General features: G+C 36.9%; 1 protein-coding gene across 2 annotated transcripts in view; it reads left to right on the top strand.

Moving 5' to 3' along the window:
• Window positions 1-229: 229 nt before the first annotated feature.
• dyrk4 (dual-specificity tyrosine-(Y)-phosphorylation regulated kinase 4) overlaps window positions 230-15,379 on the top strand; it is a 21,811-nt gene continuing 6,661 nt past the window's right edge. The window contains exons 1-9 of one of the 2 annotated variants that reach the window (XM_016259048.1): window positions 231-992; window positions 4,159-4,242; window positions 7,141-7,284; window positions 8,167-8,308; window positions 8,480-8,643; window positions 9,453-9,589; window positions 11,434-11,574; window positions 12,624-12,762; window positions 13,173-13,254. In XM_016259048.1, the coding sequence (XP_016114534.1) occupies window positions 918-992; window positions 4,159-4,242; window positions 7,141-7,284; window positions 8,167-8,308; window positions 8,480-8,643; window positions 9,453-9,589; window positions 11,434-11,574; window positions 12,624-12,762; window positions 13,173-13,254 (1,108 nt within the window). In that variant the 5' untranslated portion in view covers window positions 231-917. Of the gene's footprint in view, window positions 993-4,158; window positions 4,243-7,140; window positions 7,285-8,166; window positions 8,309-8,479; window positions 8,644-9,452; window positions 9,590-11,433; window positions 11,575-12,623; window positions 12,763-13,172; window positions 13,255-15,379 lie in introns of both variants that reach the window. The other variant, XM_016259059.1, reaches the window with a different exon arrangement.

The following is a 15,379-nucleotide window of genomic DNA, read 5'->3' as shown; positions in this document are numbered from 1 at the left end:
GCCCCCACAATGCGGGACCACCTTTATGTAGAATAAAATCTCTTTATTTTCACCGCTCAGTCATAATTATTCACCTAAACACATTTGTCAACAGTACTATTAATTTTTAGGTGTAAAAATTGACTTTTTTTCACTGATGCAACTCGCCTACACGATCTCCTGTTCAAATCAAAGCCCAATTAATCGCGGAGGTAATAAGGTCGAGTGAGGGGCGTTTTTAAGCTCTTGGCTCGCTCACTGCTCTTCTGTCATTTTGAAATACACATGGCTTTGGGAATGACGATGTACTGATAGGCGTTATTTATTGGGGTCCCATCGTTCGTTGACAGATGGAAACTTAAAGAGAGAGCAGTAAACAGATAGTGGCGAAGGCGGTGCTGTTGCATACTCAAAGCTCGTGTCAAAGCGAGGAAATTGTGAGCGGAGGCACTCGCGGCAAGTAGACTACACACTAAAAACTCGTGCCTGCAAGCCGGTTGTGTTATTAGAGGCTAACTTGTGCAGCTGCACATTTGGACATTGTGCCATAACTGTCCTGGATTACCACTTTAGGAGCGCCATGACTTGGCAAACAAATGCAGTGTGTTAGGATGGAAGGAATATGGGTTCAGTGATAGGTAAGCGCACGTGAACAAATCTATATAGAGTGCAAGCAGGCTGGAAAACCTGAACAGGTGGCATATCTCGGGACATACACGTCAAGTGGAGCAGACAGACAGCTTGCCTCTTTCCGTTAATCTCCTGCTGACGAAAGCTTTTCAACCCCTCTCCGCCTCATCGGGAAACACTTCGTTTCGCGAAGTTCTCGCTGCTATTTTCCAGTGCTGTCAGAACGGGTTCCGGTGTCTTACAGGATTCTTGAGATGCTCATGCAAGTTTCCTGCTGGATTTAATAGCGAACGTGTTCTTTCTTTCTCATGCCTTATGACTTGGATGTGGATGTGATTATTCACGTGTCAAAAAGCGACATGTTTCCTGAAATTAATAACAAGGTAATGTATGATTAGCAAGTTATACCTTCCTCCGCATGCATTTAGGATTACTCTTGTTAAAAGCTTCAAAACTTATATTTGCAGCATATTTATCTGAATGTAGTTGTACTGAAGTTAATAAGGCTATTATGAAAAAAAAAAAGTTTTAACAGTATAGCCTACAATCGTAGGCTATATGAAATAATTTATTCATGTATGTTTTATTAGATATTATTGGTACACCTTTTAAAATGTAGCCATATCATGGAAAGCACAGTTTATGTAATACCGTAATGATATTTCATACAGTTTATTGCTGTTATAGCGTTAACTTGGTATCAGTCTCCACTGTTCTTAAAAAGAAATTAACCGGGAAATTATTATTATTGTTTTTAAATGAGATTCATTTATTTTTATTTCAATTATATGCATGTTAATTATTATATATAGTTTTTCTTTTTTTTTTAGCAAACCTTTATTTTGGCGGAAACCATAATCATAATAGGGCTAAAATATAACGCTGTAATCAAAAGAAAAGTGTGTGTGTATGTATATATAGTTTATATTTGTGTATAAAATATATAGCTAATTATAAGCCTATATATACTTTTCAGAAGAAGAAAATGTGGTTACCATGGTAATTTTGTAAGGGACTATAAAGAACTTCCTCACATTGTTTTATTTGGTTATTTGCTCAGATTTCATTGCACTTCGCCTTCTAAGAATCGGAACTCACAGTAACACGAGAGTCTAGGCCTATTTGATTGCATTCCGTTCTGTGTATTTTCGGTTTTATTGATTATAACGTTTAGAGTGCAAGGTTACAATAAATTATGCAGGAGTCCCAATCTTCTATTCATCCTGCCACTCCAGCATTGCGATTTATCCCACTGCTGTGTTTAATGAAATGCACTGGCAACAGTGCATTGTCTGTGTTCTGTCAAAGATTGATGTTAAAAGCACCCCTTGCACCCCATGAGTATATTTGGTCTGAACATGTGATGCTTAGGATGCTTAAAAAACCTCAAGCCAGTGTCTAAGTATGAACCATCCTTTAAGGTGACTGTCAGCAAATGATTTAGTACTGAGCTCCAAGTAAAGGCATTAAGAGTCTTGAGTATTAAGAAAGGCATATGATGTATATTTGAGCCTTTTGGGGTGTGGTTTGGGCTTCACTCATGATCATAGTTTCTTCTTTATTGGGGTGGCCCAAATCCTCTATTGGTCTGTCTGTGTATGTGATACCAAAATGTGTAAACCATTGGTGGTGGGCTTAAACACCAATTAATTTTTTTAAATAGCATATGGAATATAAAATTGGGCTCATTGTAGAGTGAAAGTCATTGGTTTAGATCACAGTAGACTTTTAAAAATAAAGGTTCCACAAGGGTGTTTTCAAAGTGATGCAACAGAATAACCATTTTTAGTTCCCCAAAGGACCTTTCAGTGATCTGTTCTTATAAGATCCATTTTTCTTAGTGCAAAGAACAATTTAACAATATAAAGAACCTTTATCCATTATAAAGAACTTTCTGTGGAATGAAAAGTTTCCATGAATGTTAAAGAAGCTTCATGTTTAACCATAGATGCCAATAAAGAACCTTTATTTTTAAGAATATAATTTAGGGATGCATTGATATAAACATTCTGGCCAATAATTGTTTTCATGATTTTTAAAATTCTATTCTATTTTGTTTTAATATAATTAAAATGAAAATCAAATGTTTTATATGCTACAATCAAATTTAGCCATCGCAACATTAAAATGTAAGCATGAAAAATTTATATTCATTTTGAGATGTACTAAATATAAGATTTTACAGAATTAAATTGTTAATATTTTTAAAGATGAACTCTAAGTGAGCTTGAAGCTCAATGATTGCAAAAGTAATCTACATGTAAAAATGAGAAACTATCATGCACATTTAAATATACAGTATTAACCAATTCCGATAAATCTTATATTGGCTGATTTAAAAAAAATCGCTCAAAAATTGCTACTAAATTTCACTAATACAAAGAAACAGTAAGTAACACATTGAATTAAATGTGAAATTTTGAAATAGAAAATCTGAAATAGTATTTTGTTGCACTCCAATAATCTTTGCTTTATTTACAACTTCGAAAGCAAATCATTTTTAATGGTGTGGTACCAATATTTTGTGCATCCCTAATCAATATAGATAAGAAAAATGTCAAATCACCCAGGGAATGAACGCAATCCTCTTGCATTTTATTGGCGAATCTGTCTCACCCATGCATTGCACACTGACCCACATTGTAACACAAAGCCCTTGGTCCTGAACATAGCAACTCAAAGGTGTTAATATTTGAATGAGTCTTTTAAAGCCCGGGGCTCACATTGCACAGCTGACTGGCCGCAGTCTAAGTGTAACAAATTTTTACTGCCTGTTTAATAAAATGCATCTCTTTGTTGCTGCCACACTGGAACCCATGTACGGAACAGCAAACCATGTACTGGAACCCCACCCCCCCATATGTCTTGGACTCTGTAAATAATCACCCTGTGGATTAAGGGTGTGAGAGCCACATAAATCTCCAAGGTGTGTATACAGGCGAGATCATCCCGTTGTCTGTATGTTTCTTGGCCAATCTGTTTGACTTCTGCTACAGGCCCGCCAATATCCTCTCTTTGTATCTCACCCCCCCACCACCACCACCCGAGAGGCTCTAAGTTTAGCAGGAGCTTTTCATCCGTCCTTATGCTGTCTGTTGGCACTATTGACGCACGCTCCACCTGATTAAGATGGATGTGGGCCTGTTTTCTCGTATGTCTGCAATCATGACTGATTGTAGTCATCGCAGGTCCCCTGATATACTTGATCGCTCAGCATTCGTGCTCAAGTGGAACATTAGTTAGGAGCTGATTGCTGTGAAGTGTGAAGTACCAGTCTGCAAATCACGACTGCCCTCTATTATGAGGTCAAACTGCATCATGTGACGTGGTGGGCATCATTGAAATGCTATTAACGTGCTTTTGAATTAAAAACAAGCAACCTTGGTGTACTGAACATGAGTCATCCGCTGTGTTGAATAACACGGAGCGAGCGGAGATGAATCCTGGAGTTATATAGCCAGCATCCCACACGTAAGACTGTGGATGTGGGTTGCGAGAGTGCGCCCACTCGTCACGCTCATGACGTCTTTCCTCCGCTCTCTTTCACAGTCAGCCAGACCCGAGGCTTTCCCTCACCCCCACAGGTCTCAGGCCGAGAACACAAAAATAGGACCCAACTGCACCTACTCACAGGTGAGACTATATTCATAGAGAAAGACATAAGAGGTTACTTAACAGTGATGATTCATTTGTATTGATTCGCGAAGGCTTTGTGAATCATTCTACTGTAAGACTGATTCTGTCTGGGAGGAAAACTGTGAGATGGGTGCAGGGTGTTGTGAACAATCCTGTTGAATCAAATCGGTCTAGGACACAAAGCGATTTCATTGACTGAAAGAACTCTTCGTGGATAATGCCTGACTAGAAATCCTACAAAATAGCTATATGATATACACTACCATTCAAAAGTTTGGGATTGTTATAGGATTGGGATAGGGATTGGTATATTCTTTATACTTTAAAGAAACTAATACTTTTATTCAGAATGCAGTAAACTGTTCAAATGTTACAGTAAAGACTTGTAATTTAAAAATGTATTTCAAATAAATGCTGTTCTTTTGAACTTTTCTCATCAAAGAATCCTGAAAAAAATTTATCATATTTCCACTCAAATATAAAACAACAATATATTAGAATTACTTCTAAAGGATCGTGTGACACTGAAGACTGGAGTAATAATGCTGAAAATTCAGCTTTGCATCACAGGAATAAATTACATATTAAAACATATTAATATAAAAAACAGTTATTGATCAAATAAATGCAGCCTTGTTGAGCATATGAGACTTATTTTAAAAAAAAATCTCACCAAACTCAAACTGCTGAATGGTATATACAGTGGGGCAAAAAAGTATTTTTCATTAAGAATTTCTCATTCTTTGTTTTATTTTGTTTAGCTAACATTTTGCTTGCTGGACGCACAGTCTAGCTTATATACTATGCAAATGTTTTTTTCACATATTATGTGTTTTTACTTGATCAGGCATTACGAACAAGGATCCTAAGCTGACTCAACTCCACAGGTGGACCGAATTGTTTGAATCACTGTAGACACTGTAGACACTGTGGAGAACATGTTCCTCCAACGTTCAGATAATTGGTTGTCTGATTATTATATTTTACAGTTGGCATCATCTAATCTTGAATATTATGAATATACACAACTAAATATTATAATAAAATGTTGAAATTATAAATCATCTAACATGTGACACATGCTAGATATCTTAAAGGTGAAGCATCTGTAATTTCTGTGCCACTTGAGTCAATTTATCATAAAAAATGTAACAGACTTAATAATAAATAGCAGTATTTACAAGACGTGTTGTGCAAAGAGTTAAGTGAGCAGTTATTTTATGTAATGAATAAAAACAAATCAGCAAATCATCTAAACAAACTGATTCACTAAATTAATTGGACTTCCCAACACTATTACTCAACATTTTTTTGGCTGATGCTTATGTGTGAATAAGCTCTTCCTTTGTATGCCGCTATATATAGATGACAACGGATGATTCCTCCAAGCACCTATGGAAAGTGTTGTGTTAAATATTTAATGTTGAGTGTGAAATGACCCCCTAACAGTTCTCATTAACTAAAAGCAATCTCTTCACAGGTGCTAACTGCTGCTCATAATAAAGTGCTTGGCATAGTGCCTCTGAATGTGGAAATGCGTTGATTCGATTGTGGTTTGAACGCACAGCTGTGGTACATTAACGGTGCACGTTGTTTACGCACAGCCTACTGTATTCTTGTAGGTCTCTGCAGGTGCTATATTTAGCTACTGTTTCTATGCGTCATGATCAAGTTGGCAGAAGCCGCAGTATCTCCAGAACACATGATATTGAATATCGCATCTATCTATAGACACACTTGCTCTTTTTTCAGCCCAGAAGTTTGTCGAGCACTGGCTTTGAACCATGAGATGGGGGAAAATCTGCAAGCTATGAACGAGCCCCTCCCTTATGCAGTGCCCTACATTTGTTTCATTGCGAGGGAACCTTTCGTTTTACTCCTTCCATAAGAGTATATTGAAAAAAGGAACAGCGTAGAGACAATCTGTATCATTCGCTCTTATTACACCCCAAATGTAAGATTTACAGCATGTATTTGTTCCTCTGATGGGGTGGGTTGTTAAAGACTGCCGTATCGCTGCTTTTGTCCCCACCTCGGTCTCAAGTGCCTCTGAAATTCCATCCTCTACGCAGGGGGTCTGGTTCACTGGGGCCGTTGGCCACTAGCCTTGTGTGAAGCTCACGTATCTTTCCCACCGTTTGGCCCTTGTTACTGATTTGTAGAGTTTTTCATGTTGAACAGTACTTGGAGTCAGTGCTTGAAGTAGAAAAAAAGAAGTGCCGGTACCCCCCCTCCCCATAATAAATTAATACATTTTCATAATTCCCAATGTATGTACTGCATATAATGCAGAAAGAAAATTGTTTAGAGCATTTTTTATATAAATAAGCACCAGTTAAGCTGCGATACCAAACAGGACCACAGGGAGATGCCAAAAGACCACTAAACCTGCTGCCTTAACCTGACTGTACAGTACATGCTACTATAAGGATCCATATTGAATAACTAAACCACGACCAGCGCATAATCTAAAACACCTCCAGCCGGCATTCATTATAAAATACTAGTGCTTTTAAGCCAAATACACGCTGAAAATAATAATTTACTGCCATCTGGAGGCGAGTCACTATTCTCTCCGCCATCTCTGATGAAATCGTCCATGTTTTCTCTGCATTAGCGCAGTTTTGAAATTATTACTTATTACTAATGCATTCCCTTACTGGATCCTTGAACTTTAAAGAAGTTTACTCGTTTCAAATGACACCCTGGGTAGTGTGCTTTATAGTGTCATTTCTAATCACCCAGACACTGACGCTTTAACTCCGTACCGGCAACATGTCAGAAAGGCCAGTACGAATGAAAAAGTGCCAGTACGCTAAAGACTAAAATATTGAAAATACTGCATACCGGCCCACTTCAAGCACTGCTTAGAGTATTGTATCTTTTGTTTTATAGAAGTGTGGGACGGGAGTTGGTACTTTGCCCCAGCTAGAAGCTCCAGTCAAACAAGTTCTGGTGACCAATGGCAAACTTCTGCATTCGAATGGAACCTTACCCAGTATCGTCAAACAACTGGTGCAAAGCACTCAAGGGAATCAGGTGGGATAACACTCAGAAAATGAAAACACAGTTATCATCACTCACTCTCATGTCTATACAGTCTCCTATGACTTCTCTAGAACACAAAATATTTTTTTAATGCACATTTTTTTCCATATAACAACTGTTAACAGTAATTATGTCTATCAATCTCCAAAAATAACAAATGGCCCATCAGAAATGCCCAGTGTTAGGGAGTAACTAGTTACATGTAATGGCGTTACATAATTTAATTACAAAATAAATGTAACTGTAATCCGTTACAGTTACTGAGAAAAAAATGTGTAACTAAATTAGTTACTTATGTAAATGTTAACAATCACAAATATTTTTGTATTAATATTTACTATTTCTTGCTATGATTTAAAATCTGTATTTAACCTCAGAACAATCTCAAAGTAACAGTAATCAGTGTTGAGTACTACTGTAAGGTTAACCCTGCCTGCCCTTTAAATGTTTGACAATTGAAAACATTAGAAATTAAAAAATCAAATGTACTCAAATGTGATCAGTTACATTAATAAAGTAACTTAAATTGTTACACTACTTATTACATTTTAAATAGGGGAACTTGTAATGTGTAACCTATATGACCTTCCCAACACTGAAAATACCATAAAATAGTCTAAATTACTAGAATAGTGACCAAAATTGAAGTCTGTTCCTCACAAACCTATGGTATAGCTTCAAAAGACTTGGAATATAGTGCACAAGCCGTATGGACCACTTTTGTAGTTTTTGGGGGATTTTTACAGGAAAAAAACCCCCAGTAGTATTTGCAATGAAATGAGGGTGAGTAAAAAATATATTTTTGAATATACAATTCATATAATGGCTACATAAAGACCTTTTCCACTCTGACTTCCATTTCTTGTAACACAGGAGGAGAGACCTAGGCCACAGTTTCCCAATCGCTTTGGTTCATCTGTGGAAAACCTCTCCGAATCCTTAACTAGGAGCATCATCAATAAATTTGAGAAGATCAGGACATATGAGGGACAGAGGCTGCCTATGTCTCCAACAAGTATGAAGTGCTGGATTTTTGTTTGTTTAATGTATTTCAGAATTTAACCAATGCAATAATCACCTGAAAATAGAATTAGACCTCGCTAATGCTCTGGTTACTCTCTGGTTAATTGGATTATATACTGGTATGTTCACTATTTATGCATGTCTTCCTTCATCTTCCAAACAGCGGCACTGAAGCACTTCCAGAACCAGCTAACAGAATATGAGAAGGAGGAGATCATGGACTACTCTGAGATCTGGTATCTGGGTTTGGACGCTAAGAAGATTGAGGGCTCCCGGGGATCCCCACAGAATTCAGGCTATGACGATGAGCATGGCAGCTACTTAAAGGTTAAATATGATATATCATATATCTTTCTGTGATTACATTACTTTTGCCTGCCAGTGTTATTTTAGTATTAGTGAGATACTATTATAGTTTTTATTAATATTTTGAATTCGTTTTTATTTTCATATTTTCCATTTTAATTTTAAAGTTAAAGTAATTTTGTTGTATGTTTTTCTATTTTCTATTTTAAATTTTTTTATATGTCTATATAGTTTTTATACATTTTATTTAACTTCAGGTTTTACTTTTAGTTATTTTAGGGTGTTAGTTAACTTTAACTAAATGAAAATGAGAAATGTTGCTTTGGCAGCTACAGTAGCTACAAGTTCTTTTTTAGATTTCATTTTATTTCAGTTAACATTCATTCTATGGCTACTGGTAAACAGCTTAGTGGGTGACATACTGACCTCATTTTCAACTTCTCGATAAATGATGAAATTGCATTACAGCACGAGGCTGGCTAATTCGGCTACAGGCTGTCAGACTCTCATGTCTGATGTCCCACCCCATCTTCCATGAATGTGCCTTTTCAGAAAGACGTTCCTCAGGATTACTGGGCATTAGACTGAATGCCTTCAGGCTTGACGATTTAAACAGTCATACAGCAGGCATTTGCAGTCAAAACATGTAAACAGTGTCACATGTTAGACAGTCCCAATATGTGCCTGAGTGTTAAGATATAAACAAATGAGAAACATTTATGCATATCAATATTACCATTGAGATAGGAAGTCTGCCACTGCAAAGGAGACGGAAATATTTATGCTGACCTGTTTGTCAGCTGACCCTGTCCTCTAAATACTCTGTGCAGGTCCCGCATGACCATATAGGCTATCGCTATGAAGTCCTGGAGGTGATTGGGAAAGGATCATTTGGCCAAGTCTTGAAATGTTTGGATCACAAGACAAATGAGATGGTGGCCATCAAGGTTATTCGGAATAAGAAGAGGTAAAATGAACCTCCAGTCCATGTGTTCATTCTCATTTCCATGCAATCTTTGGTACAATTGGGGTCAGCGGGCCCGAGGGGGTCCTTGGTGGTACTGTCAAGGGGGTCTGTCCATTATTGTTTGATTTCAAGCTAACTTTTGTGACAAAATGTATATGTGAACTAAATAATAATATAATATTATACAAAATACAAGTATCCCATACACTTAAAAAAACTGTCAAGGATAAAAACACAATAAAGCCATTGGCTTATTTCCATTGCGGCCCTCAATGTTAATATAAAGAGTAAGGCTATGTACAGAAAGGACAAAGCAACAGTATCTCCTAATCAAATACTACTAAAAAAATAGTAAAGTTAATTCATAATTTAAACAAATACAATCACTATTGACAATAAAACACCACAAAACAAGCTAACTATCATCACCAAACAGCCATCTTTTTACCGATCTTTTAAAACTCCAAAAATATTTTACTCCTTTTATTGATACTGGTAAGTTATTCCATGCAATAGCCCCAGTATATAAAAACTTATTTTTTCCCACCAAACTTGTACATTTACATGGACAAATATAAAAATTTCTACCGTTAGTATCATAGGAATGCTGTTGTCTCACCATATCAAAATTATTACAATTGAATTGATATTAATTAAAAATAATTACACTTCTTTTATTAATATAATATTAAGTTAAACTTAAAGAAGCTAGACTTTAGCTAAATGTTTCACTGTCCCCATTAGAAATAGCAATGAAAATATACACAATATTAAAGACTACTGCCTTACTAAAGTAAGCCTTTTTCACACTTTTCCCTTCATAAGGCCATCAAAAGGTCTTTAATCAGCGCTTAACTGGGTCATAGCTTACACTGGACTTGATGCACTGAAAGGTGTTAAAAGGTGTCTGTTGTGTATCGTATTACATGTCTGGGCAGAACTGATCTCATGCCCTTCAACTGCCATTTCACCTGCTTTGACTGATGCTTTTAAACCCTCTCAAAATGCAAAGCTCATTGCTGAAAACTGAATAGCTGCTCTGAATTTGCTTTCAGAAGTATTTTTAGGTTTATATAATATACAATATTTGCATTAAAAAATTTGCTAGAAAGTCCAAGCTGTCTACAGTAATCCAAATACATTTTAAAATGCATCATTTTCTGTGTGTTTTTGCCTTCTTTCAACACTGAGATAATGTTTTTGTCCTGCGAAAATGAAACAAAAATGGCGTTTTCAAATGTAATGCCTTAGCATCTAAAATGGTGGCCGTATTTCGTATATCCGAATTTCTGTCATGAAACTCTAGATGGAGCAGTCCGACAGGTTCTAACTCAATCTGACATAATGACATCATCATTCACATGATGAGCTCGCTGCTCAACATTCAAATACACGGCTAGTACTTGCTGTAGCAGTTGCAGCGCACTTCAGAAACCCTCCACCTTCCCCAGCTCCACCTGTATAGATCTGCTACGGGGTGATTTCATATATGTTATGGGGGTTATTTTATATATGTTATATGTGCAGCAGCAATATTTCTTACATGCTCACAGCAACATGTCTGTGGATGTATTTGCAGTAGCAAGTCTCTGTATTTGCTTTGCCGCAGCAACAGCGATGCAGATCTATTCTGCCAAGACCAAATACATTAACATTGTCATGTCCATTACCATGCTAAACACTCAGAGAGTTGTCATGACAGAACTGTAGTCCAAACAACTTTTTTGAAAATCCTATGCGGTGTCACTGTAGAAACACTGTCACACTGGGAAAAATAGTAATAATATTCTGCATATTGATAAAGTTAATAATAATTGGTAAGCTTTTTTTCTTTTGACCTTCAGGTTCCATCATCAGGCTCTTGTAGAACTGAAGATCCTAGATGCCGTGCGAAGAAGAGACCGAGATAACTGCCACAATGTCATTCACATGAAGGAGTACTTCTACTTCCGCAACCACCTGTGCATCTCCTTCGAGCTGCTGGGGTGGGTGGAAAATACTGGAATCATTTAGATGGACACATAATCTATTTCAATTGATAGTATTAAATCTGTATAGTTACACGTGTTAAACATGGGAGTCACGTACTGGACTTAAATAGAATACTTCCCTGTAACTACAGCTTATTATAGACATCTATTTAAAGTAAATATAAAGCCATTTTACTACCATTTTTATGAGTGAAATGGGATATTCAACTAAAAATATATACAATTAATTTTATAAAGTACTGTAATTAATTTTAAATATATTTTTTAGATATTTATTATTCCATTTTGATTTCATGTTGGCTTTAAGTTTTCCAGTAGACCACATAGCCAAGGTAAAACAGGTAAAAAATTATGTTTTGTTGTTGCAGATCATCATATTAGTTATGATTTATTAGTTAGATGTCACATTAGCCCGGGGTGGTGGTTTGTCCCGACGGTTGCCATATTTAGGTGTGAAGTGAGCGTTTCCTGGTGAAGACCTTTAGGGCTCTGGGTAAAGTGATCAATTAAGTCACTTTGCAGGAAAAGCAGCTTCATCTCTGGCAGCCTGACCTTTAGAGGACATCAGATGCGTCCCCCCCGTCTTTGGTTACAGTCACAGAATCCTTTAGTTAATGCCTTGATTAGGCCCCTATCTCTTTCCTTGCCCACTCATGGTGTGAAGTCTCCGATTACATCAGGCTGTTCACAGCTGCTGTTTTAGTCCTCCCTACTGCCAAAGATAATGAGTTTCATGAGTTCCCTCTCAAAGGGCTCTTTAGCATAATGCTTAGCGGTTAACACACTAATAGTGAGATTTAGTTTTTATGGATGTGCTTAAAGACAGGAGGCTGTTGAGTGACAATGGATGTGTTTGTCCAAATTTCAGAGTGAAGTAGTGCCAAAAATGACTGTGCTGCCCTCTAGAGGAATTTAGATAAATGGCATACTGCCATAGTCAAGTCCATATCTATATATACTTCACAAGGTATTAGCCATTAACATTATCCTGTAACATTGTCACAGATAGCTACATGTTAATTGTACCTCTTGTCTCCATATAGAGCGAACCTCTACGAGCTTATTAAGAAGAACAACTTCCAGGGCTTCAGTCTGGGGTTGATTCGGCGTTTTGCTCATGCACTGCTCAAGTGCCTCCAGATGCTGCACAAAGAGAAGATCATCCACTGTGACCTTAAACCGGTAAACTGAAGTCTGTAAAGTGTGAAACACCCCAAAATTAAATGCTAAATTTAAATACTGCAATAAAAATGAATACTTTTATTCATCAAGCACGCATTTAATTGATTAAAAGTGACAGTGAAGACATTTATGTTACAAAAGAAAGTTTTTAATGTTCACTTTCAAATAAATGCTGTTCTTTTGGACTTTCTGTTCATCAAAGAATCCTGAAAAAAATGTATCACAGTTTCCACAAAAATATTAAGCTGCACAACTGTTTCTTGAGCACCAAATCAGCATATTAGAATGATTTCATGTGATCATGTGACACTGAAGACTGGAGTAATGATGCTGAAAATTGAAAAATGCATTCACCAGTAAAATTACCATTTTGACAAAACACCTGTAATCCTTTATTTTTGTCTTAATAGGAGAACATTCTCCTGTCCCAGAGGGGACAAGGAAACATCAAAGTGGTCGACTTTGGATCAAGCTGCTATGAGCAACAGAGAGGTAAGTGCCACACCCCTGTGTAATGAACACATCACCAGATTTATCCTGATTGTGTGATTTACACAAATTGTGTGATTTGTGTGATTTAACCTTCATGCTTTCAATGTGAAACTAGCCACAGCTAGACAGACCATCTTCTCAAACCTTATACACAGTAACTTAAACAACACTCGCACTCTTTTTACTACTATTGAGAGACTGACAAACCCCCCCCAAGTCCCAGTGAAATGCTCTCAGACAGCAAATGCAATGAGTTGCTTCCTTCTTTTCTGAGAAGATCAATAATATCAGAAAGGCGATTAGCACATTCTCAAGTTATGCAGAGGTCAGACAGGTTCGACCGCAATTTCAAAAATAAGTTACTATGTCTGTTTTTTAAGCAATTGACAGCAAAATTTTGGAAGAAATAGTACAGCACCTTAAATCGTCAACCTGCTATCTTGACACACTTCCCACATCTTTTTTCAAAAGTGTGCTTAACTGTTTAGAAGCAGATCTCTAAGAAGTGGTGAACGCCTCAATTCTTTCTTTTCCAAAATTCCTGAAAACTGCAGTTGTTAAGCCCCTTCTGAAAAATAGTAATCTTGACCATATTAAGCAACTATAGACCAATATCAAATCTTCCTTTTATAGGCAAGATTATTGAAAATGTCATTTTTAATCAGCTGAACAACTACTTAAACTCAAATGGATACCTGGACAATTTTCAATCTGGTGTCCGACCGCATCACAGCACAGAGACCACACTCATTAAGATAATAAATGATATTCGCTTTAATTCTGATTCTGGCAAAATATCAGTGCTGGTACTACTTAGAGGTACTGATCTTAGTGCTGCGTTTGACACTGTTGATCATAACATTCTTGTAGAGAGACTAGAAAACTGGGTCGGGCTTTCTGGGATGGTAATCATCAAATGGTTCAGGTCATACTTAGAAGGGAGAGGTTATTATGCGAGTATAGGAGAGCATAAGTCTAAGTGGACGTCTATGACATGCGGAGTCCCACAAGGCTCAATTCTTGCACCGCTCTTGTTTAACCTGAATATGCTCCCACTAAGTCAAATAATGAGAATGAACCAAATTGCCTATCACAGCTATGCTGATGATACCCAGATTTACCTAGCCTTATCTCCAAATGACTACAGCCCCATTGACTCCCTCTGCCAATGCATTGATGAAATTAACAGTTGGATGTGCCTAAATTTTCTTCAGTTAAACAAGGAGAAAACTGAAGTCATTGCATTTGGAAACTTGGAAGAAAGTTCTCAAGGTGAATCCATACCTTGACTCTAGGGGTCAAACAACTAAAAATCAAGTCAAGAATCTTGGTGTGATTCTGGAGACAGACCTTAGTTTCAGTAGTCATGTCAAAGCAGTAACTAAATCAGCATACTATCATCTCAAAATCATTGCAAGAATGAGATGTTTTGTTTCCAGTCAAGACTTGGAGGAACTTGTTCATGCCTTTATTACCAGCAAGGTGGACTATTGTAATGGTCTCCTCACCGGCCTTCCCAAGAAGACCATTAGACAGCTGCAGCTCATCCAGAACGCTGCTGCCAGGATTCTGACAAGAACCAGAAAATCTGAGCATATCACACCAGTCCTCAGGTCCTTACACTGGCTTCCAGTTATATTTAGGATTGATTTTAAAGTACTTTTACTCGTTTATAAATCACTCAGTGGCCTAGGACCTAAATACATGGCAGATATGCTCACTGAATATAAACCTAATCAGATCATTAGGATCGAGTCAGTTAGAAATACCAAGGGTTCACACAAAACAAGAGGAGTCCGCTTACCAGCTTCCAGAAGAGATCAGATGTGCTAAAACATTAGCCACATTTAAATCTAGACTCAAAACTCTGTTTTAAAAATCTGTTTAGCTGTGCATTTATTGAATGAGCACTATGCTACGTCCGAACTGATTGCACTGTATTTTATATATAATCATTTCCTATTTTTAATGGTTTTAAATTCATTTTAAATCCATTTTTAAATAATTTTAAAAGTTTTTAAATTCCTTGTTTTATTGTTGATTATTTTTTATGATTATTTTACTTCCTTTTATGTAAAGCACTTTGAATTACCATTGTGTATGAAATGTGCTATATAAATAAACT

This window comes from Sinocyclocheilus grahami, unplaced genomic scaffold, assembly GCF_001515645.1.
Source record: "Sinocyclocheilus grahami isolate Dianchi unplaced genomic scaffold, SAMN03320097.WGS_v1.1 scaffold30.1, whole genome shotgun sequence".
Classification (NCBI taxonomy): domain Eukaryota; kingdom Metazoa; phylum Chordata; class Actinopteri; order Cypriniformes; family Cyprinidae; genus Sinocyclocheilus; species Sinocyclocheilus grahami.
The sequence above is the reverse complement of the archived record's forward strand: the minus strand, read 5'-3'. Positions and strand labels throughout refer to the sequence as shown.